This window comes from Acanthopagrus latus, chromosome 20 (genome assembly GCF_904848185.1).
Source record: "Acanthopagrus latus isolate v.2019 chromosome 20, fAcaLat1.1, whole genome shotgun sequence".
Lineage (NCBI taxonomy): Eukaryota > Metazoa > Chordata > Actinopteri > Spariformes > Sparidae > Acanthopagrus > Acanthopagrus latus.
The window spans coordinates 22,789,006-22,812,953 of record NC_051058.1 but is presented as its reverse complement, the minus strand read 5'-3'; the positions used below and the strand labels follow the sequence as shown (position 1 = coordinate 22,812,953).

Sequence of the window (23,948 nt, the reverse complement as noted above, 5' to 3'; positions counted from 1 at the left end):
AATATGTATTCGATTTCACCTTGATACATTATTCTGTTTACGGTTTAGACTGGCTGGTTTTTGCCTGGTTTTGTTTTGAAATGTTTCACCGGATTTGCTTATATGTAGCACTTCGAGCTTCACACTAGTGGCTTCAGCGATCTTATCATTACAAATGCCGCGTTCAGGGACTCCCATTAAACTCGTAAAAAGGTAAATTCCAAACGGCCCACAGTTAAATACTCGGAAAATGAGGCAAAATGGAGAAAAAAATATTCAACTCAACAGAGGAAATCACAGATAAACCATTTCTGTAGTTACTGTAGAAAGTGTGTGTTGTTATTTCTTTCCTGTTGAGCAAATCTAAAACATATTTCAACTAACAGTGTTTCTGAACCCAAACAAGTTTATTTTCCTACTTTCAAAATTGAACAATCCGCAATAATAACCTCATTGTAAAGGAGCCACAGGCTGTACTAGTAATCTAAATGGTAGTCAGATCACAAACACCTGAGGCAGTTCCTCAGCGTGAGGAGACGGGCGGGAGATCAACATGAAACAATCAAAAGACAGGCACTGTTTTCTGCACCTCTTCCTCCAGAGCAGCCACCCTCACCTCTTCTTCTGCTGCTTCTTATAGAAAAGGACTGATAAGGGTTTTTTAAATCTTCCCTAATCTGTCTGTCTGTGTTTCAAGACTGCTCATTGACGTGTTCTGCTGTTTTAATAAAGACCTTGAACTCATCCTATAAGGGTATCAGAGATTTCTGGAGCTCTTCTCTGTGATCCTGTGCAGCTTCCTGTAGTGAGAGTGTCACTCCATGAAGAAAATGTCTGATGAACTGGACACTGAATTGTTTCACTCCTCAGCAGCTCTGCAGACGGGCTTTACTGAAGCTGTGGCAGCGTGACGGGAGGACAGGATCTCTAAAGATTTCATGGCAGGCTGGACTGCAGTCATCCTCCTTGGACCTAACAGCCATTCTCCTCTGAGTAAAGCTTTTGGTTGAATGGTAATAATCATCAAATTAGTGTTGAGCACTGCTACATGCGGATATTGTAATGCAAGATTGGATACCGTGGCAAACAAATTAAATACATTGCCGCTGAACATTTTACTGAAAAGCATTTTCTGTGCAGCAGTACAGGACAAACAAAGCGTGTTTTCCGTTGCAAAGAGTCAATATAATTTCTTGGGGACTTTTCCTTTACTTTAAAGAGACTATTACAGACGTACACCTGCTCACATAACCCCTTTTTACTGAAAATAAAAACTGCAATTTCATTGTGTCTTTGAGGAGCATTGAAGCAAATGTGATAAATGGTTCAAAACATAGCTAAGATGTATTTGGAAGACTTGAATATGTTTCAGGACAATGAAAAAGATGAGAGAAGAATAATAGGAATATCTGAACTGCCTGGTGTTTTCTGAGCTGTCAAGCACAGTTGGATAATGTTGTTACTGAATATCTGAATGTACCTGCAGACACAACACAACCAGCATTTTCAGCCTGCTCTGTTTTATCCTCAGATGAACCACCATTACAGTCCCCGTCTTCTCTGAAAGGTTCCTGACACGAACAAACAGAAAGAGATTCTCTGAGTCTCTGTCTCTTTGTTTCTGAGGAGGGATGGAGTCACCAGAGCTGGATGACTGGCTCTTGCCATTTACCACAGAAGGACCTGAAATGATCCCAGTGCTTGTTGACATGCACCCCGCTACGGCTGTCTGTTTCTTCAGGGCAGTCAGGTCATCTTGGCATTAAGCCTTGCTTCTTCAAACCTCAAAAAACCTGTTACTGCGGAGCTCTAAGCCTGGCTGCAATCCCTGCGTGGCATGCTGCAGCCCCTGTGCCAGCATCAGCCGTCCTGTCAGCCAACACACTGGCCTTACTGTACCATGAGGGGCTCCATATTCACACAATAAAGAGCAGATCTGGAAGCAAAAGCTCCCTGAGCAGGCGTTGGTTGTTGAGATCCTGGCAGAGCTTGGAGGTGGCACCTGGAGTGCTCAGGCATCATACGGTTTTGAAGAATAGACCAGCGCAGGGTCTGGCATCAGTGCTGGCGGCGCCTTCCTTAAAAACAATTAGGCCTTTGACATTTAGCAGATAGCAGCTGTAGGATCAAATCTGGCAAAGACAAAGAGGACTGAAGCCAAATGACTTACCACCCCAATCAACTCACTGTTTTTTGGAGAGGGGGGCACTCTCTTTACTTTCTTTACACAAAAGATATTGTTGAAGTTCCATTTTGCACTAAAACATATTGGATCTATCAGGACTTTGAGGACCGCACCTCAAAACAGAAACTCACACAAAAAATCGCTCTGACTGGAAGCATCAAACTGGCACAGTTTGAGTCTTTAGTTGACTCCAGGGTAAGACTGTTGATGGACTGTCGTGGCTGCTTGAGAAACCAAATCATATTATTTACATATGATTTTGTGAGCACAACCGGCGACATTGAATATGTTTGCATTCTCCTTTACTGAGAGACTTTATGGGGCGCTGGGACGAAAATAAAAGAGGCAACAGAGTGTTTCCCTGCCTGATGCCCCTGTAGAGTTGTGCTGGAGGGTGACAGTAAGCTGGTGAATATATTACACTTGTTATATTATGCAGTCATGAAACTGGGACCCTGGCACAAGTTAAAGTCCACAAGAGCTGAGCTGCTGCAAAAACAGACCTGTATCCCTTAGAATAAGAGCCATATTGGAGGACTAAGCAATGAGGAGGAACGTTTAGTGAAGCTGAGAGTCGGCCGATCTGGTTGAATCAGAGACTAATGTGACGCCACCTTGAAGCAGCTGAGCGTTGTTCCTTTAGCTGACTTCCTGTCTGTGCTGCAGTTAGCGACTCCTCCCTCCTCTCTCTGTCACCACACTTTGCACAACTCCTTTACTTTATTGCAGGGCAGCTCTCGCCGTTTATCATTTCTCTCAGTAGTATAAGCCAGGAGCACTGGAATGTACCTGTAGCTGTACCTGTTCCACCATCTTGGTGAAGTTCTCTGCCCTGATTGGATAAAGTGGGCAGGGATACCAGCACATGCAACATGACTATAGTCAGTATGAGAGGAAGGTTGTGGCACTGTGGTTAAAGTCTGGTTGTAGTTAGACAGCTGTGACGCCTGGTGTGGGTTAGTGTGTGATTAAGGTTAAGAAACAAAAACAAATCTCAGCAGGTGTTGCCAAACACTGCATCCTCCTCCAGACTCTGTTTTCAGACATTCACACCCAGATGTTTCCTCATCACTGATATTCTGTCTCATATTCACATAATTCTAAAACACCAGGCTGCACTAAGGAGATTACTTTTGTCAGGAAGTCTCATTTGGAATAATGGCCTCGATATATGTATATATATATATATATATATATATATATATATATATATATATATATATATATATATATATATATATATACATACATATATCTCGAACAATATGGGGACAAACATGGACACAAATGACTGTTGGCACTGTGACAAACCAAGCACAAGACTTCAGTGTCATCACAGACCAAATCCATCCAGATGTTTTAAACTCCTCGTGGTAAAATCTTTCTCACTTGAATATTCTTGGAAGCGTCATCTTGATTGAACCTCACGTGGTCTATAAAGACAGTAGCAGAGCTGGTCTATGGTCCCTGCACACACATTTTTACATTTACTCATTTTTTCTCTTTATGAGCACCATGTTCCCGACCTGACACTTCCCTTTACCTGACTTCTTACCATTTATTCTTTAGTTGGAAGCAGACTGAGAATTTAAGAAACACAATTGTCAGAAGTGCATCGACCAGCCGGCAACATTGAACAGGTTTTGTGATTTCCTGTGCTGTGATGTTGGTCTGCCACCACCAGATGTCAGAGTTCACCCACAATCTGTCTCTGCTTCACTCGTCTTCTGTCTCATCCTTTCATCTCTGTGTGTCTGTTATGTTTCTCCCTCCTTCCTTCTTATTGTCCTGTTATAATCAAGGAGACATGATCTTTGACTTCTGTATTTCTTCATTATGCACAGACATGTGCACAGTGCAGTGCAGACCTATGTGTTGGAGTTATTTGTGTCTGTGTGTACAGTTGAATAAACAGCTGTAACAGGGACATTTATTGCCAATTTAAATAATAATAATGATAATAATAATAATGTTATAACTCAAGGCTTCTATAATTGACATAACTTTTTTTCTGTGTGATAAATAAAGTGTGATGAGGGGAAGACGACACTGAAGATTTGTAGAAGTAGCCGCAGTGCAAATGTGATTTTCCAGAACAGCAATTGTAAAATCCATGAAAGATTAACGGACTCAATCCCAGACTTTAATCTGAGGATTAACACTTGGCTCTAAATGGCTGATTTCAATTAAAGCCAATGCAACTATCACTGTAAATCTCGCTTCTGAGACAGTGTTCACATCGGCAGAACCTTATTGACCTCACTTGTTCCAATGGACTGTTACCGCAGGGCTTGAAAAAATGCATTGTGATCCAATAGTTCTAGGCTCAGGCTGACGCTTGATTAACAACTCTAAAGTCAGTGAATTTTATGTATCTGGATGAAAAAATGTTCCTCCTGCCACACAATATAAATATGAATATTTGTAACCTTTTTCCTCAAGTTGCAACACAAAAATGGGTTAAAAATCAGTTTGATCCTGCAGATCAGTGGGAAGAGCTGGGAAACAATCTGTTGGCTTTAAACTACAGCAATGTGTTAGTTTGTCTGTCACATTCATTTCTGATGTCAACGAGACGACCTGAACCAAACTCAGAGGTTTATCACCAGGTGTCGAGTGTCAACGTCACCTGACTGTTTTCACCTGTTTATTCTCCTTTAGACTGCTCACAAATCATCCTTCACAAAGAGCCTCTACACACACACACACACACACACTGAAAATAAATTTAGGGCCAGTCAGTCAGAAACACACACACACACACACACACACACACACACACACACACACGTGGTAAGTCCCCTACTTTGGTTTGAAGCATTATACCAGATGCTGTTTCCGTCTCTGAGTTTCAGATCAGCTAGGTGTGTGTGTGTGTGTCACCATAACTACCTGAATATCTCAGGTTTCTAGCGGCAGGTACATGAGAATATTTCCTGTCAGGTGACATTTTGACCTGAGTGACTGTTTCTCTGTTTAAATTGATCTGATGGATCACAGACTCTCTGTACTCGCTGCTCTTCAGCTGACCACTTGTCTGTTCTTGCAGAAGGAAACAATGTTTGACTGCTTAGTGTTTTTGTGAGACTGCATTTCCCATCAGCTTTTGCAAGAAGCGCAAGAAAAAACAAAATTAAACTGGCTGTGGATTGGTTGCAAATCTGCATCAAGTTTTCAGCAGTAAGCCTGTGAGGAAAACACTGTTTTCTGCCTTCAAAATAAAAGCTCAAACGTTTCAGAGGAAAAAAAAAAAAGTTTTGTCTTCTCTTCCTGGATAATTTTACCACCTCAGATCTGTACACGTTACTGAAACTAAACCCATCATACGGTGATCATGAGGTCATAGGTAGACTTTGTTATTTCAATATTTTGGGAAATACAATTATTTTCTTTCTGTCAGAGAGTAATCAGTTATCTGTCCATCATGAATCTTCAGCCAGGAGCTGGTTTGCTTACTCTTACCTTAGATTAGCACAAAGACTGGATGCACAGGGAAACTTTTAGTCTTCAAAATCTTAAGAAAACTTTGTTTATTACACATGACAGCTTGAATAATATATATTTTTGTGTGTGTGATATGTTACATCAGTTGTCATACAAAAGATAAATGACATATTCTGTTATTATTTTCAGAGATTGACAGGTCCATATTACCAGTTCAATAATTTCTGCACGTCCATTTTGACCTAGTTCATTTAATGTCATAACATAAGTTTTTATTTAATTTATTTCATATTGTTGTGCATTATTTTTTTACATTTATGTTTAAATTGCACACCACATACTTAACATGTATTTTTTGCTGATGGTTCTGCACTTTTGCACATTTCATGTTAGAATAGTTATTTGTCTGCTTTCCAGTTCTTCAGTGTTCCGGTATTTTACGTTGAAAACCACACGGAAGTGACGCAGTTGTCGGCTGCTTTTATTTTTAACAACTAAAACCGGAAGCGGGTTGTTTGTCTCGCGTGTAGCTTGACGCTGGTGCCTGACAGCTGCCACACTGGACTCGGACTGAGCCGAACTGTGTAAGTAAACCCAAAATCCGCCGCTTCTTTCCCGCCCGTGTTCCGCCTGGCGGCCGGACCGGTACGTCAGCAGAATAATTCCCGCCATGAATATAATAACTGAAGAGCGCGAGCTGCCGAGCGGGCAGCTAATGGAGGCGCGAGAGGAAATCGGTCGATGTGTGTAGGCCCGTGACAACAGTTCGATCTCCGCCGGGAGGAACTGAGCTCCGGTGGCTGTTTAAATGGACCGCAGCGGTTCTGGTGTTGGTGTTGGTGTGTGTGTGGACCGATGGTGTCTGAGTTGAAGCTAACAGCGGCGGAGACAAGACGAGCTCGCGCTTGTTACCTGAGATATAAAGCAGTAATGTGACGGTCAACATGGAGGAAAGTGGTGATGTGTTCTCCTGTAGAGAAACACTGGAACTGTCCTGAGATGTGAACTTAACGTGTGTCTGAGGTGTGTTGATGTTTGTTAACGTGCTGTCAGATGTTTCCACACAGCTGCAGTGTGTCTGTGACTGGTGACAGACTCTAGATCAGCTCCAATGTTCATTTTATAGACCTCTGAACGTGTCTCTCTCCTACAGAGATGATCTTTTTAATCAATTAGCTGATTGGATGAAAATTAATCTGCAGTTATTTTGATCGTCCGTTAATTGTTTCAGTCATTTTTCATGCAGGACAACAGATATGTGCTTAGTAAATTAGATATCTTAAAGGAGCAGTTCACCCCAAACTAAATGGATAAATAAGTAAGTCATCTTCTCCTCCTCCTCCTCCTCCTGATGATATAAAGTCATCCTCTCCTCCTCCTCCTCCTCCTGATGATATAAAGTCATCTTCTCCTCCTCCTCTGACAATTGAATCTGACATTTGAACATTGCGTTATCTTGTGTCCTGGGAAACTTTATGTTCTCTCTGTCAGTCTGGGAGTTTCCTTGCTGTCATTTTGTTTCAGCTGCTGTAGTTTTCCTGTATTAACTGTACGGTCGTCATCTAAAATCCTGCAAAGACTCTGTGTAGTTTTGAGTTGTACGGGACGAAAATGTGCCCACAAGAGGAGATGATTGACTAGTAGTTGGAGAAAAGGAGTTTAGACATACAGTAGATCATTCTTAATCCCAATCAAATCTGTGAAGTTAGTGACACACTCACACACACCGTGAACACATGACTCTTCAGGTGTTTTCATGCATTTGAAAATTCCTCTTGCAATGTGCAGAAGCCTGAAACTGAAAGGTGAAGAAACCAGATAAAGAGGTGAAGTCTTCAAATCCTCATTCTTGGTGTTCTGATGAGAGTTTTCAGGTCACCTGCTTGTAGCAACAGGTTTTGTCATGAGAGGGAACTGAAGAGTTCAGCTGTTGCTCGCACATGCTTTGAGATTAAAATAATGACCTTCAGCTTTTATTTGAAGTTGTTTATGTCCATGTGAGGTGAGACGTGTAGCAGTCTACACCTCCTGCACTGTTTATGCGGGTGTTGAAACATTTAAAAGCTGGAGTCAGATCATTGTTACCTTTCAAATCTGATCAAATACAAAGCCGGCAGACTAAAACATGTCTCTGTTATGAGCTGGGCATTAAGTTAATATTTAATACAACACACAGCCAGACTGCAGCTATAAACCTTCAAAGTGTAGCTCCTTTCACCTGAGGTAACTCTACCTGTCGACCTGTCCCGCCTCCCGGCAGTGTTCCTGTGATGCTCCAGGGCGGGCTGAGCTGGTCGGGGTCGCGATGCCGTACGTGGACCGACAGAATCGCATCTGCGGATTCCTGGACATCGAGGAGAATGAGAGCAGCGGCAGGTTCCTGCGCAGATACTTCATCCTGGACACCCAGCAGGGAAACCTGCTGTGGTACATGGACAACCCACAGGTGAGGCTGTGTGTGTGTGTGTGTGTGTGTGTGTTTAAGCAGTTTGTTTAGTTTACTTTTTAAATGATCTGTAGCAGCTCTGATGTGTGAAGTTATAGAAGTGATAGATTAATTTCCTTCCCTCCAGGCAGCTGTTGTTAACAGTACAGCATCACTCGCATACTTGCAGCGACTTGAGACTCGCTTCAGGAGATAATCTGTCGCATAGTTTCCTGTATTGTTTTCACTGAAGTCAAGCAGACATTAGAAATACAGTCTGACTCACCGATGTGCCCTCAGGCATCTATTTCAGTCAGCTATTTTATAATGAATTGACTGGTTTGATTCAGTTTTCTCTCTTTTAAGTCAGAATTCTCAGATTCCAGCTTCTTAAATAGAAATATTTTTATGACAGTAAACTGAATGTCTGTGGGTTGAGGACAAAACAAGACCTTTGAGGACGTCATCTCGGGATTTGGGAAACGCTGGTCGACATTTTCCTCCCTTTCTGCAACCTGCGAGCTGCTGCCATCAAAATCCCTGTCGCTTGGGGAAACAACGACAACGACATCCAAACGAGAAACATACATGATAACACTTAACATCAACCCAACCAGATTTGACTTTTTTCATCCACTGTAACTCTGGGGCTCGCCCCGACAGGCGGAGCCGTCGTACATCCTGGGCTTTGCACCACCCAAGACAGTTGTGATTGGTTTAAAGAAATACGACATCAATTATTATTTCACAAGGTTGCATTTCAGCCTCAGCCCTCAGAGGTCTGTGGCACTCAGCCTAAAGACCATTGGTTCAGTTCTGTTGGAGACAAATCTTTATTTCACAAACGTGTGGTTTTCATTCCTCTGAAACAGCTGGTCACTGTTGAGCAGATGTTGGTCAAACAGGAGGAAACGGTGCATTTGTAGGGGACTATTTTCAGCAGCGGATTAATTCACATTTGTTGCTCCAGTGAGTATTTGGGGCAGAAGGACGGTGTGTGTGTGTGTGTGTGTGTGTGTGTGTGTGTGTGGAGTCAGACTGAGAACTGCACCGTCAGTACAGCTCACAGAAGAGGAATAAACAGAATACAGTAAGGCAGATGATATCTAACCAGAGGAGGGTGAGCTGCTAACGCTGTGAAACCCTGAAATAATCTGGGTTTAAACGCTCTGAAGAGGAAGTCGTGGGTTTATAGGAGCAGATGTGAACGTGATTGGTTGAATCTATAAGTCAGACAGCTCTTATCAAACACATCTGAGAGCTCCATCGGATCGCGTGTGAAACAATGCAGATAAACAGGAACCAGAACAAAAAGTGAAAAGTTTAGTAGCGTCTATGTTTCCCACAGCCGGGGAAGTCCTCGAACACTGCAGCCTCGGGCAGGTCGGCTGCTCCAGCTGCTGCCAGTGACCAGATGTTTGACTCCGGCAGCTTAAAGTTAATATCTGCTGCTGATGCTGCTGCTGTGTGGTGCGACAACACCTCATATCACAGTATAGTCCATTTCATATCCAGATAATGACATATAGATGCGTTTGTGTTCTAAATAAAATGAATAGTTCAATAACATGCATGGAGAGGCCTTTTGTTTTATTGCATTTTAAACAGGTGCTTTCTTCTTTTTTAATCATATTTTCAATGAACATTTTAATTGATTTGAGCACTTGACTGGACGTTCAGACACCCAAACCATGTGGATGCAGCAGAGGCAGCCCCCTCTCGTACCTGTAACACTACCGCTACTGTTCAACATGAAAATAATGGTTCGATGTTTTTTGTGTTTTCTTGTTCAGAATCTGCCTAAAGGTGCAGAGAAGGTGGGATCTCTCAAACTCACCTACATCTCCAAAGTGAGTCCTCTCTCACATGCACACACACAGTTTTAATAACACTTTGGTCTATTATCAAATACCTGCTAACCTAAGAAGATCTCTGTATTAGATCCTGAACATCCTGTTGGCTTTGACACATGCAGTTTTCTTCTTCTTCTTCTTAATTAACACCTTTCTCGCTTTCATTCAGGTCAGTGATGCAACCAAACTCAGACCGAAGGCAGAGTTCTGCTTTGGTAAGTTCATCTTTCATTTTATGCTCCCTATCTTTATTACTTTCCTTCCTCCCTCTTTTCCTGAGTCAGACCTGATCACCACCTAAATCCCTGGATCCAGCTCCCAACATCTGGTGGAAAACCTGATGTAGCAGCAGATAAACGCACACGTAGGTGTAGTCTTCAGGTGTCCATGTAGTTTCGGCCATCGATTTTGCTTTTTCCCCTCAAACCTCCTCTACTTTTTCTCCGGCATTTCTTCCTGTCCAATCTGCTCTATTCCCACTCCTTCCTCGCTTCCTTCCTTTCTCGTTTCTCCCTTTTTCCCCTCTCTGCCTCCCTCTTTTCCTCCCCCGTAAGGTTTATTTCCTCCCTTTTGTCCCTCACTGCTTGTTGTTGTTCCTCTGGTGGCCAACGGTAGCTTTTTGTCACTCAATAGGAGGAAACTGTACAATATCCCTGACCTGACCTCTGTATGTGTGTGTGTGTGTGTGTGTGTGTGTGTGTGTGTGTGTGTGTGTTTGCATCTGGATTGGATGTTAGCATATGCACACACACACACACACACACACACACACACACACACACACACACATCCTCTGCCTCTGAGAAACCAGAAACAAACTGATATTTTTAGCTCAGGATTTGCATGCAGCTCGGTGTAGTTTTTCTTCTTCTTCTTCCTCCTGTTGTGCTTTCATTTGTCGAATGTTTTAAACCAAGAAGAAGATGAAAAAACAACACATCTTGTTTTGTCTCCCTGACTCTCTCCCTCTCTCTCTCTGTGTAGTTATAAATGCAGGAATGAGGAAGTTTTATCTGCAGGCCAACGACCAGCAGGATTTGGTGGAATGGATCAGTGTTCTCAACAACGCCACCAAGATTACTGTGAGCCTCACACACACACACACACACACACACACACACACAGATGGATCAATAGGTGACCCTGTTTCTCTGGTTGTTGTAGGCCGCTCTGTCTTCTGCCTCAGGCTGCAGCAGATGGAAAATTACCCATCAGGCCACAGAGATAAAGTTCAGTTCAGAGCTTAACAGAGTTTAAATGGAACGAGAACATGAAAGACTTTCACATCCACCTGCAGCTGCAGCAGCGTCCATCAGCAGGGCAGCACAGGTGTCATGTTCGTCTGTTCTCAGAACTTTATGTTCCCTTTTCTCTACTTTGAATTTTGTACCACAGAATTCCTACATTCTGTCGTTTACTAAGTAAACATCTGTAACACTATACGTTTATAAAGGAATATAGACGTGTAGATAATCTTCTTTCAAAAAGTCCGAGACATTTTTCAGACATGTTTCAGTAAGTACACTGAGCATGTAGGCTGATGATATTTAGACACGTTGTTTGCCCCGCGTTGGATCGCTGATGTACACAGGAAGCAGATTGTCTACTCGGTTGTTTAGCTACAGAGTCGACTGTGAACGAGGCAGTGAAACCTTTCTGCTCTTCACATGATCTTCAGGATAATTTGTCATCAAAATGTTGTCAGCAGCCATTTTTGTCTCTCTGTTCCATCACTATATGATTAATGCCTGTTTGTGTCTAAGTATAACGTCAAGAAACGTCCTCTGTACAAACTCAAATATGCCAATATTATAATAAATATTCAGATTCCGTTCACGTTTGCCAGCAATAGTACAAACGCTGGTAAAGTTGTGTGTCTTTGTCATCGTATACAAAAATCTCTTCCTCTGGTTTCTGTCTGTCTGACTATTCTGTAGTGACCTGAAACACTGTTTTCATGAAATATCCCAAAAAGTCTCAGGTCTTTTTTGTTCAGTTATTGTCAACAGATTCCACAAAAGACCAAAACCAACAACAAATTGGTCTTTCTAGCAAGTATTTTGTGTGCCTGGTGTATCTTCTTTACAGCTCGAAAACACAAAAGCACTGTGCTGATTTTGGTTGTTAGGAGACAAAATACAAGATGAAAGCTCCTGGAAGAGATAAGAAAACAAAGATAAACCATGAACTTAAGACCTGTGGGTGTTGACCGTGTGCTCGACAGACGGGCCTTTTGTTCATCTCCTTTTGTGTTTTTAGGTGCCAAAGGCAGGCGAGGGCCACGCCGCCCACGCAGAGACTCCCCAGGAAGCCCTTGGAGCCATGAAACAGGTCTCCTACAAGACTGAGATCATCGGAGGAGTCCCTATCATCACTGCCACACAGGTAACACACACACACACACACACACACACACACACACACACACACACACTCTGTCATGTGCGTTGCCTCAGCAGAAGCCTGTCAGGTCCGGTCCTGCCTGCGATGGTATGCAGCCACAAATGCGCGACCCAACACGCATCGACACAAACGAGTGATGGCTGGTTTGAGTTTCATGATCTGTCCTGCATCTCGACTCGGCTGCTGGGAAACTAAAGACACAGAAATGTTTCGGAGCTCATTAAGAGTTCAGTTATTAAAGGAAAATTTGTGTCCTTAAGTGATGTGTGGAGCTACAGCAGGAAGGAGGAAGTATACCAGGCGCTGTAGCCTGCTCCAGCAGCTCGAGGCTACGTTAGCTGCTACCAGCACAACTGCCACTGACGAGGAAGAGGAATGCATGGAATGAAAAGATAAAATCTTGCTATGCTGTGTTGATTTTTGATTTGAAAATTGAGGACTTAAATTTGAACCTTTTGAGAATTTATACCTCAGCATCTCTACAGCATGTTGAATGAAAGGTTCTCTGCTCACCTGATGTTATTGTGACTGTTGTAAGTAAAATGAAACGATATGACGACCTAAACACCAAATAGAACTAAAAGAAATAAAAGTAAAGAGTATCAGACAGATCAGCAAAAACTTTGAAATGTTTTTGCTTAAATATCTGAGTTGACAGTAGGCAAACATTGTGTGTGTGTGTGTGTGTGTGTGTGTGTGTGTGTGTGTGTGTGTGTGTGTGTGTGTGTGTGTGTGTGTTTCAGGAGCAGGGGGAGGGGCAGAACGGGGCGGACCGCGGAGGTTTGAAGCGTGGGCAGAATCAGCTGCCCTACTTCCTGTCCAGAGGAGCTCAGGACCAGGCCGTCATCAAGGCTGGATACTGTGTCAAACAGGGAGCTGTGGTGAGAGTACACACACTCTTTATGATGTGTACATGACTACATTCCTGCTCCTCACAGGATGAACCATCTGGATGAACTTAATGAATTTTTACATTTTAATCTGCACTACTAATGGCTGAATTCATCGAGATCTTCTTTGTTTCTGTGAAAAAACACCCAAAGCTTTTCTCTGGCAGCCGTGTCCAACTAACTGGGTTAAACTAACTACATACACTGATGTCACTTCCTCAGATGAAGAACTGGAAGAGGAGGTACTTCATGCTGGATGAAAACGCCATCAGCTACTATAAATCTGACCTGGTGAGAAAATCTGTCTCTTAGTTGGTTAGCTGGCAGCAGGGAGCTGCCTGGAACCAGGTTATTTAAGAGCATGTGAGCATGCCGAGTAGCTCACACTTAACCGTGTACACACACACACACACACGCACACACACACACACGCACACACACACACAAGCACACACCCACACGACATACACACACTTGGGCGTTCTCCTACTTTCTGTATTTCATTTTTCCTCAGGTTATTTGTTTTGTTATGGGAGGTAAATGTCTAATTTCTAGAAAATGGTGTGTGTGTGTGTGTGGGGGTGTGTGTGTGTGTGTGTGTGTGTGTGTGTGTGTGTGCGTGTGTGTGTGTGTGTAGCAAGGCTTGTTGTGCCCTCAGTCAGTTGTGCGTCTCTACATGCTGTGGCATGCGTCCTGAATACCTCATCATATGATCCACGTGTGGACAGATAGGCGAGTCCCAACCACAGCCTGTCAGGAGACACACCCAGTGTGTGTGTGTGTGTGTGTGTGTGTGTGTGTGTGTGTGTGTGTGTGTGTGTGTGTGTGTGTGTGTGTGTGTGTGTGTGTGTGTGTGTGTGTGTGTGTGTGTGTGCATACTAGCTGTGTGCTCATGCCTTGATATTGATGCCATGAGTACCACTGTTGAGAAAATCGTCACTTCTTTAAATGTTACAACAGAGAACAGAGTTTCTCTCCGACTGTAAACTCCCATGAAGAACCTTTTTCAGAGTTCCTCAACACAGCAACACAAGATTCTCCTGGATAATGTTTTAATAACATGATACTAAAGAGAGGAAACACTCTACTCCCACTGAATTTATCCCAAAACTGACTCAGAATCTGAAAGTGAGCTTATTTAAACTGCTGAATCTCAAATCAGGTTTATACAAAACAGGGGTGTCGCCAATAACAGCTGTTGACAGCTGTGATATTTAAAATATAAATATGGATATCTTGTTAAAAAGAACACATATGATGTTATAGTGTAAATGATCCAGCTCCTCTTAAATCACTGCTGTTTCTCTCTGTTAACTTTTAGCCAGATAGTGAGTTGCTGCTACGCATTGATTAACTACAGCAGACATGATGACGGAAAAAACAGACAAACCACAAGATGAATATATATATATATCGTGATAATCTCATTTTCATGAATTCTTTCAGACATGATAATCATCCAGTGAAATTATGAAGTCATGACAGCCCAGATACAAATCTTTAGATATTGCTCTGTGATTGGATGTTTTGTATTTTTCCTGTTTCTGACAAGGTGAGAATCCAAATCACATCAGGAAACATGCGACAAACATAGCACAGATATGAGTCACGGGGTTTTCTTAGAGTCATACCTGTTTCTACGCATGTTCCAGATGATGTGAAGCGTCTCTTATTTTCTCCTCTCGCCTTCCTTGTAGGAGAGGGAGGCGCTGAAAGTCATCCCGCTGAAGGAGATTCACAAAGTGCAGGAGTGCAAACAGAGGTCAGTGTTGCTGCTGGCAGGTGATTATGTGCTGCTGAATCGTCTCAGCACATCTGAACATTTCTGCTGCTCTGCTCTGTTTCTGCAGTGAGCTGATGATGAGGGACAACCTGTTTGAAATGGTCACCAGCTCCAGAACCTTCTATATACAGGTGACACACACAAACAGGACTCACTGAGGCGTTGCTTACCATCATTTTTCTTGTTGGAGTTTAAATGTTTGTGGATGGATTGACGTGAAGGATTGTGCAGACAGCTTCCTAATATCTCCTGATCACTGTGGGGATCTCTTACCTTGTCCTCCAGTGCCACCTGCAGGCTGACATGTGAAAAAAGTCTACCAAACTAAAATATTACACATTAACATTGTTTGTCTCTGTGTGTGTCAGGCTGACAGTCCAGAGGACATGCACAGCTGGATTAAGGCCATCTCCGGGGCGATCGTGGCTCAGCGCGGCCCCGGACGCTCCGCTAACACTGTAGGTGCCCCGTCACATCATGTTGCACTAACATATGTTATCAAAGAGGAAATATCTACGTAGACACCCACAACTCTCCAAGAACACAAACTGTACGTGGTGTAACCGCGGCAGAAAAACACTTTCTGACACTTTTCCATACTTCCAGACATAAGCTCTGTTGCTTTTGATGAGAGAGTTCCTGCAGCAGGCGAGGTTTAAAACGTGGAGCGATATAATGACATTGTTCACTTCATCTGTGCACCACAGTCAGTAACATGTTTTAAATCAGTCACTAGGTGAATGTAAGTGTTCTGTCATTATCATGTAGTGGAACCTGAACAGGTTCAGTCCATGTTTTATCATCTTCTCTCTTTTTTTAGGAGGTTCACAGCCCGATGATGATGATGATGATGATGATGTTTGAAATGTGTTTTCTTTTGCACAAATTGTCTGAAACAGTTCACCTTACACTCACACAAACACACAAAACGACTGATGTTTCTCCCTCTCTGTCTCCAGTCTCTCTCTCTCTCTCTGTCTGAAGAGTTTCCTTCCAAAACGACACAATTAACCACCAGAATCATAAGCAAAGTCGAATAAATGAATTACATTAAACGGCAGTCAGGTCTGCATGGCCGTAACAGTTCGGATCGGATGTGTAAAGTTGGTTGACTGACGGGGACACTTCATGGCCTCTGTGGATGGTCGGTGGTCGTTTGGAAAGAAGCTCTTCACTTCGCTGTAACTGAGCTGTGCTATAAACTGTTGTTTTCAGATCCGTCAGGCCAGAAGGCTGTCCAGCCCTTGTATACAGAGGTATACACCATTCTGCAGTGGTGAATGCAGCACGTATGTGACCCCATGCCCTTCCCCCCTCCAAACCCTCTCCCCCCCATTCACCCCAGTCACCAGCCGCCCCTCACCGAGCATCGACTCTGCACACTACAGGAGTTTTCTGGTTCTGTGTCCAACTGAGGCGTTCTTGTTTGGATCTCGCAGCACAGTGAACCCTGTAGTGTCCATCCATCCTGTAAGCTGCTGCTGGCTGTCTGGTTAGTGTCACCTAATGCTGAGGCAGAGGGAGAGAGCCTGTAGTAACAGCAGGTGGATAGTTTGTAGATTTACATGAATTGTGTTTAAGATTCATCTCAAATACAATCCAGTCCTGTCGTTTCACTTCCACCTGCATTAACAAGAGTCTTTCATCCAAATGGGCTCTGAATCTGTGGCACAGTTCACAACTTGGAATTCAAACTGAACTCTCTCTTCTCTGTACCTCAAGACAGTTCAGATTCTAACAAGAATCTCTGGATCCTTGCTTCAAAGGTCCAGTGTGTCCAGGCTTTAGGCTCCATCCCATCAGGACAGAGAAACAAGAGGCAGTGGTTGAAATCTCCACCTACGATGTTGGAAAACCCTTCAACACCTTCATTTCCAACAGCTGTCTTCAGCTGCAGTGATTGCTCTTGTTCTACTGCGGCAGACTTGGTGTCTGACCACACTGCTGCTATCAATCAAGTCACTGAATATGAACGAACACTGTGTCATTACCAGGACGCTAGCGGTGTTTTGTGGGCTAACATCAGCAACTGGTACTCCTGCCCTTCTGTCTGCACGGACATTAGAGGAGCAGCAGCTTTACTGCTGGGCTTCTGTTTTCTTTCAGGGATCATGTCATCAAAACGACACGGATACAACATAACAAGACGATCCGTAACCATGTAATGTTAGCTAGATGGCAAGTAAGCTACAGAGTAGAAGCAATTGAAAAATGAAAGAGAGTCTCGTAACCTTCAGTTTGAAGTTTGCCTCTGACAGACATTTGGAAGGACACCCTACACCCGACATGGGAGCTCAAAGTGGAGGGGTTGGCCTGACGGGTGGAGGCAGGAGGGGTCAGGGATTTGTCCTGAGGTGACATGTGTGATGCAGTGTGATGCAGGTGGAATGTTAGCGAGTCCTAAATTGTTTCTGGGATCAATAAAACGAAGATGTTACAGTCTCTGAGTGCTGCATGATAAGGGCCTGATCACTGACCTTTGACCTGAGTCCCGCCTGCAGCCAGATGTGCTCGCTCATCACTGACGATCACCTCATGCCTGAACGTTTGTTGGCAGCAGCCCCATCATCCTCCATCATCCTCCCTCATCCTCCATCATAATCGCCCCCCTCCCCCAGACATCGTCGTCCCCTTATTGATCTTTGTTTATTCTTTTATTGGTATTTTCACACATTGTTCAGTTGTCTTGTGGGCTCATCCATCCACATCTCAGTCAGCTCAGATCTGTCCGTCCCCTCTCATTCTCATAATCATCTCTGAACTTTACTTGTCTGTCTTCACTCCTTTCGTCCTCGTCGCAGTGCTCTTTCTTCCTGTTGTGGGTCATTATTCACATCTTAACAGCATTTACAGCGTTCCTGACTCCCAGCAGGATTTGGCAAAAACCAAACTCATCATGAGCTTTTTCTTTTTTTCCCCGCTAACCCTCTGTCATGTTGTCTTTCTGTCTTTCTGCTTGTTTGTCTGTGTGTGTGTGTGTGTGTGTGTGTGTGTGTGTGTGTGTGTCTGCTTTTTCAGAGAGTGAGGTGTGACAGTGACGTACTAACCTTCCCCAAATGAGCCCTGCTGCCTACTTCCTGCCCCTCCCACTGCTGCTCATCGTCCAATCACCAAGCCCCACTGCCTCTCTCCGCTTCCTTAGCAACTGCTGTTCGATTCCTGCCCTGCTCCTTGGCAACTGCAGCATCACTCGTTCGTACGTGTTGCTTGTAACTGCATGAACCCTCGTGCCACAGTCACAGTTCACAGCATTTTCTCCGGATGGATATTGTGTGACCTCGTATCTCAGAAATTAAGCTGGCAGGTAAAAAATGTTAACAGAAGGGACAAAATTGTACTTTCCAGGACAGTTCAGTCGTCCACATTGTACTTATGATCTTTACTGATAGTGTGCAATAGATTCACAGAGATTTGTTTTGATGTCCGGTTGGAGCACCTCAAGACTTAAACTGCAATGAATCACCAGAGCAAAAGATGAAGAGCTCAGTTACAAAAAATACCTGGGTCTTTTATTTTCTAAAAGGTCAAACTAAAAGTCTGCGGACATAAAACTTTCCCAAAGTTTAAAAACATCCGGTTGCAGAACTTCAAATCAGCAGTTTGCAGCTAATTCACGGCTGAAATTCAGGCTTTTAAACATGAACTATGTGTCGGCGCCTCTATGATCACCAGGATCTTCGCTTCAGCTATCAGTGCTGAACAGACGCTTTTCTTCTGCTAATTAATCAAGAGCTGTGAGGCGAGCTAATGCTCTTTGGCAGCCGTTAAAGACGTCCTCAGCATCTGCTGAACCCAGATTTCCTTTCATTAAATGATCTGGTCATCATCGATCCATCAGGTTATTCTGTGAAGATGATATCATCTGAAATCTTTGGCTTAATAGATACGCTGTGTGATATTGTAGAGTTTGATCTATCTTAACTTTTCCATCTAATACCAAATGTTTACTGAGCTTAATCCTCACTCACACAGTGACCTGAGAAGCATGTCAATCAAACCATATGTCAAGATTTACAATGTAAATGTTTCCTTGATCATCAGCTTTATAATCTTAGATTATTATTATTTTATTTATTTATTTTAGTTTGCTTAAGTAAAGGTTGGATGTTTGATATTTCAGACCTGAAGTCGAAAATTCTGAGAATATAATTTGAGGAAAAAAATACAGAAGTGTGAGTTGAGATAAAAAGTTTGTATAATGAATTAAAAAGGTGAATTTTTAAGATAAAAAGTCAGAATGATGAGATACAAAGTTTCATCTTTTTATTTTATTGCTTTTATCTTTTACTGGTAGAAGTTTGATTCCCTACAAATTTAAAAAAATATATAAAATATTTAGTTTCCTGGTGAACAAGTTGACGTTAGACTTCTACATTTTACATTTTACCTGCAGCTTAATTAGATGCTTTTGTCTGGAGGAAGAGAAGAAATCTGACAGACTTCTCCTTTTACTGCCTCCTCCACCCACTGAGCCATCCCTCCGTTCAGCCCATCCATCCATCCATCCATCCATCCATCCATCCATCCATCCATCCATCATTCACAACCGTCTGTCTCTTCTGCCTCTCACTTCCTGTCCTCCTTCCTCTCTCCAGGAACGCAGTGACCACTCCTCTCCCTCCCCAACATCCTCCTCCACCTTCTACTACCCCCTTGACCAGGAGCTACACTACCCACAATCCTCCTCCAGCGCCACCTCATCGGGCCCTCAGCCTCACACTGGACATGCACCACCAGGACAACTTCCTGGGCCTGCTTCCGTGGAGGCTGAGCGGCGTCCAGTCCGTGATGATGCCCCTCCCATCGGCGCGCTCCCGCCTGTCGCTGCAGGAGACGGTGCAGTCTTCAAAGTAACGGAGGAGATCGAGTCCCCGTGGAAACGCCGCAGCGAGATCGCCCGGCTGGGATTTGTTGACGGCGATGGCGGGGAGCAGCTTAACAGTCGACCCACTGAGAATTCTGACCTGCAGATGACAATGATTTGATGATAATTCTTGACAATCTCTAAAGGACACACACACACACACACACACACACACACACACACACACATACACACACACACACTTCTACACAAGCTCCGTGTGCTGACTGCGCCGCGTGCTTAGAAAACTACCTGACCGGTCACATGATCCTTCAACAAAACTTCCTGGGACCATTTAATGTTCGTGTGTGCACATGTGGAATAGGACCTTCTTCTTCCTCTGCTGTTTTCTCCTTCACGTTTGTCTTCCCGGATATTATTCACAAAGTATTGCTGCGGGGCAAACAGAAACCGTGTAAAGAAAAAAAACAAATCTTTAATTGTACAGTGAAGTTTTAACGTGTTTCAGTAGCACAAGAATCACTAAACCCGGCTCGTAAGAAACGGATGAACCAAAGTTTGCAGTCGTTTGGTTTTTCAACAGCAGCGGCATGAAAAAACTGTGTCAGTCGTCTGTGACGCTGAGAGACTGACTAATCCAGCGTCTCGGTTTATTTTCGAAGACAATCCCACTGAATATTTTAACACTGGAGAGCTTTTTACCTTCTTCTTTCTCTCATCTCCAGTTGAAGAGTTCATCCTGTCAAAGATGTTTTAAATCCAGACTCACTTAAAAATGCTTTTTTAAGGGACGTTCAATGAATTATGCTCTTGAATTTATTTTGAAAAATGATCCATATGACAGAAGGTCAGAGCATTTTCTAAATGTTAGGGCTTACACACACAAGCATTTATAATAGTTAAATTAAATACCAAGACAGGTTAATAACAGTTTAATCTGTGGATTCACTTTTGGGGGTGAAGTAAATCTAACCTGACGGGCCAGATATTTGACACGGAACCTTCTGGCACTTTCAAAAACATGATTTTCAGGTGATCGTCTATCACACACTGACTTCAACCAATCAGAGTGCTACCAGCGGAGCTAGCTGGTAAATCAAACTCAGAATTGATGAAAGCGCTCGGTGCCGTTCTCTGCTCGTCTTTTTATACATTTAAACTCTGCAGGAGTATAAACGCTCCACCAAACTGAAGCATCAGGTTTCGAGTGGACGGTACAAACGTATGTTGTATTGTGTAGTTAGCGAGCTAACTAGCTTGCTCAGTGGTCGTTAGCTTCCTGGTTGGCTGCCATGTTAGCCCCATGAGTGCTTAACGCGTCAACACACTTCCAGCAGCGCCTGTTTGGCGAGCTAGAAGCTGTGCATTAAGATTGATGCATTTAAGCAAAACATAAACCATCAACATATTTCCAGCAGTAATCCTGAGCCATTTATTATTTTTGAAAATGTATCATTCATAAAAATAAAAGACAGACAGACATCTCCTCATCTACGGAGACAGTATGTGGATTTTTTTCGATGCGAGGTAAAACATAGTTATAAAACGTTGACATTTCTGATAAAAATCAACACAAACTCAAAACTGAATCCAGAGAAGATTGTAAATCTTTCAGCTGAAGCAAAAACATGAAGTTTACCAAAGCAGTGGAACATTTGAGTTTGATAAATGACTCGACCCCCAGAGAACCTGAGCTGAGCGCTGACAGAGAAACATTTAAAGGTTTCTGCGTGTTTCTTAAGATAAAGACGACTGCACACAGCAGCAGAGATTCAAGGACGCTGCTGTGGACTGAAGTGTCGAGGGACTGATTCTCATTCTGCTCACCAGCTTAACTCACCTCACCTGCTGCACTGTGCTCTCATGTGACCGCTCCTTTGTGACTCCATCACACGTCGATGTATTTGTTTTAATGTTTTTAGTGAAAAGATATTGGGAGACATGAAACCAAACTCATATTGTTGATTTGTTGACCTGTAAATGTTGTTTTTGGACTCGGGAGCTGCAGACGGCCGCGGTCCTGGTTCGGTTCCTGTCGGCTCTCAGGTTGCCGTGGGAGACGGGCCGCGGGTGTTTTTTCTTTGTTCTGATGTGTTTTTACTTTTGATGACCTTACTGTTCACAGTGATGAGATGCTTTTGAGGAAAAATAAATACATATATGTTGTTTACTGACTTTTATAAACACGTGCGCATGAATGCATGCACACACACACACACACACACACACACACACACACACACACACACACCCCTCCTCCTCCACTGTTGTTCCTGTATGACATAAGCTGGTAAAGTGCCTGCGTTGTTCTTTCTAAAGAGTTGTTGAGAAGATGTTTTGACCCTTTTTAGTGTGTACTTGATTCTAAGACCATGTGCTCTGTTTATTAAAATAAATTTGAACATAACTTAAACTGGATTCAGGTGTTTTCTTCGGGAAATGGAACGACATGGTGATTAAACCAGTACCACAGGGAAACTCTTCCTCTCTGAGTGTCTGTAGGTTGCTGGTTTAACACCAGTGGGCCGGAAGTGAAACTCTGCTGCCATCTTGTGGGTTTAAAAGAGGAGCAGATCTGTGTCAGTGCACTAGGTGTCACTGTGTCCAAATCCTGTAAATCTTCTCACATATTTCCTCACATCAGGCTGGTTTATTCTGATAAATGGTTGGAGGAAGCCTCCATTCCTCACGCTGTTCCTCATCGGGTGGAGGCTCTCCAAATAAACTCTTCTGAGGCGGTTGGTGGTCATTAGGTCATGATTTCTGGACCACAGCTGCGGCGCGTCGGTCCCACAGCCCCGTAACGTCCCACACCTCCAGGAGTTACGTAAGAGGAACATCATCGAGGCCGAGTGTGATGAAGACATGTATCTGACTTGATGCTCAGTGCAGGTCCCAGGTCGACGTGACCTCTGGCGCCTGTAGAGTTTATTCTTATGAAATCCAGCGTTGTGAAAGGATTTCTCGCTCTTACATTGGTGTCCAGTAGATTTATTTTCATCAGGTTAGGAGGAAGATGTTTTCTATCTTTCTGTCATTCTTCATCTGGACTTCATGTTCCTCAGTGGAACAATGAATCACAGCGCACAGACTCTTTGTTTCACTGCTCTCTGTAGGCATGTTGTTGGCCACGTCCCAATCAGTGATCTCAAAGCCCGGCTCGTTAGCCAAGCGGACCCACCAGCTTTACATTCATTGTCGATGACAAATAAATGAACTGTGACCTGAAAGTGATGAAAAATTGTACAGTCCAGCTCTGTTAGATATTTATCAGAAATAAATGTGAATTGTACCTTAATTTAATTTAATATACTAACATTAGCTGCTTCATCTGTGTATCATGGCTCTATTTATCAGTGCCTTGTTTTTGGTTTAGTTATTTGCAGTTTTGTTTTGTAGATAATATCGTCTTGTGTTACTCTCCACTTCCTGTCGTCAGAGCCTCTTTTTCTGAGTTCGTCCCAGCCTGATTCATCAGTTCTGAGGGAAGCAGACTTCACTTCCCTTCCTCTCCTGATTCACCTCACCTGTGTTTCTCCACCTGCACCTCATGCTCTCGTCAGTGTAGGTTGTATTTAAGTCCAGTCATGAGTTTGGTCTTTGTTGGTTCGTCTCTCCTGCGTCTCCTGTGGCCTCGGGTTTCTCTTCAGTTCTTCTGAATGTTTTCTCTGGACTTTCCTTTTCTTTGTCTGCATTTTGGTTTTTGGACTCTGTCGCCATTAAAGCTCACTTTGTGTTGTTCAACAGTCTAACAATTTATTTGTCCTCTACTTACTCTTCTTCCCACTGATCCAATTGAATGGAAGCCCAGAAGCTCTTAACTGGTTATGAAACATTTTGATTTAATACGTATGATTCTATATGAGGGACTTTAACAAACAATAAGATCTGTCTGTTTCTATGTAGTTATTATAGATGTTGTACTGACGTAAAGGCGAATACAACCAGGCAACATTATGGTGAGAACTCAGTGGGTGTGGACAGGATGTATACGTCTAAACAAATCCTTCACCTCATCTGTTCTCCTCCAGCTGTTACAGTCGGCTCTAAATATCCACAAAAAAACATTTCCAAACCAGCCTCAGTTCATTCGGACCGCTGAGAGCTGAAAGAGAAACTCCCACAAATGACTCTTGATTATTTATTCCTGACGGTAACCGG

The 23,948-nt window shown here is 43.2% G+C and overlaps 1 protein-coding gene and 1 long non-coding RNA gene across 5 annotated transcripts; one reads left to right on the top strand and one right to left on the bottom strand.

The window, feature by feature from the left end:
• Nucleotides 1-6,091: 6,091 nt before the first annotated feature.
• Nucleotides 6,092-21,949, top strand: plekha1b (pleckstrin homology domain containing, family A (phosphoinositide binding specific) member 1b). 4 transcript variants are annotated; one of them, XR_005071841.1, is made up of 13 exons: nucleotides 6,092-6,192; nucleotides 7,869-8,054; nucleotides 9,827-9,883; nucleotides 10,056-10,101; nucleotides 10,871-10,968; nucleotides 12,146-12,271; nucleotides 13,033-13,170; nucleotides 13,402-13,470; nucleotides 14,877-14,941; nucleotides 15,030-15,093; nucleotides 15,331-15,420; nucleotides 17,981-18,158; nucleotides 19,558-19,697. XR_005071841.1 is itself a non-coding variant. In XM_037081617.1 (13 exons), exons 2-13 carry the CDS (start codon nucleotides 7,914-7,916, stop codon nucleotides 19,814-19,816), a joined length of 1,227 nt encoding a protein of 408 aa, XP_036937512.1. In that variant the 5' UTR covers nucleotides 6,092-6,192; nucleotides 7,869-7,913; the 3' UTR covers nucleotides 19,817-21,949. The 4 variants fall into 4 exon arrangements, 2 of the variants coding, with proteins under 2 accessions (XP_036937512.1, XP_036937511.1); XR_005071842.1 differs by having other exon boundaries at nucleotides 17,981-18,266; nucleotides 19,558-19,690; XM_037081617.1 differs by lacking the exon at nucleotides 17,981-18,158 and adding an exon at nucleotides 16,178-16,251 and having other exon boundaries at nucleotides 19,558-21,949.
• Nucleotides 20,230-23,262, bottom strand: LOC119009895. Its single transcript, XR_005071843.1, has 2 exons — nucleotides 23,105-23,262; nucleotides 20,230-23,011 (listed from the first exon to the last, which is right to left on the bottom strand). It is a non-coding gene; the product is annotated as an uncharacterized LOC119009895 (long non-coding RNA).
• Between the last annotated feature and the right edge of the window lie 686 nt (nucleotides 23,263-23,948).

Coding starts and splice junctions, on each gene's coding strand:
- plekha1b (XM_037081616.1), top strand. CDS start 7,914: ATGCCGTACGTGGACCGACAGAATCGCATCTGCGGATTCCTGGACATC. Junction 8,055..9,826: donor GGTACATGGACAACCCACAG/GTGAGGCTGTGT, acceptor TTTCTTGTTCAG/AATCTGCCTAAAGGTGCAGA. Junction 9,884..10,055: donor AACTCACCTACATCTCCAAA/GTGAGTCCTCTC, acceptor GCTTTCATTCAG/GTCAGTGATGCAACCAAACT.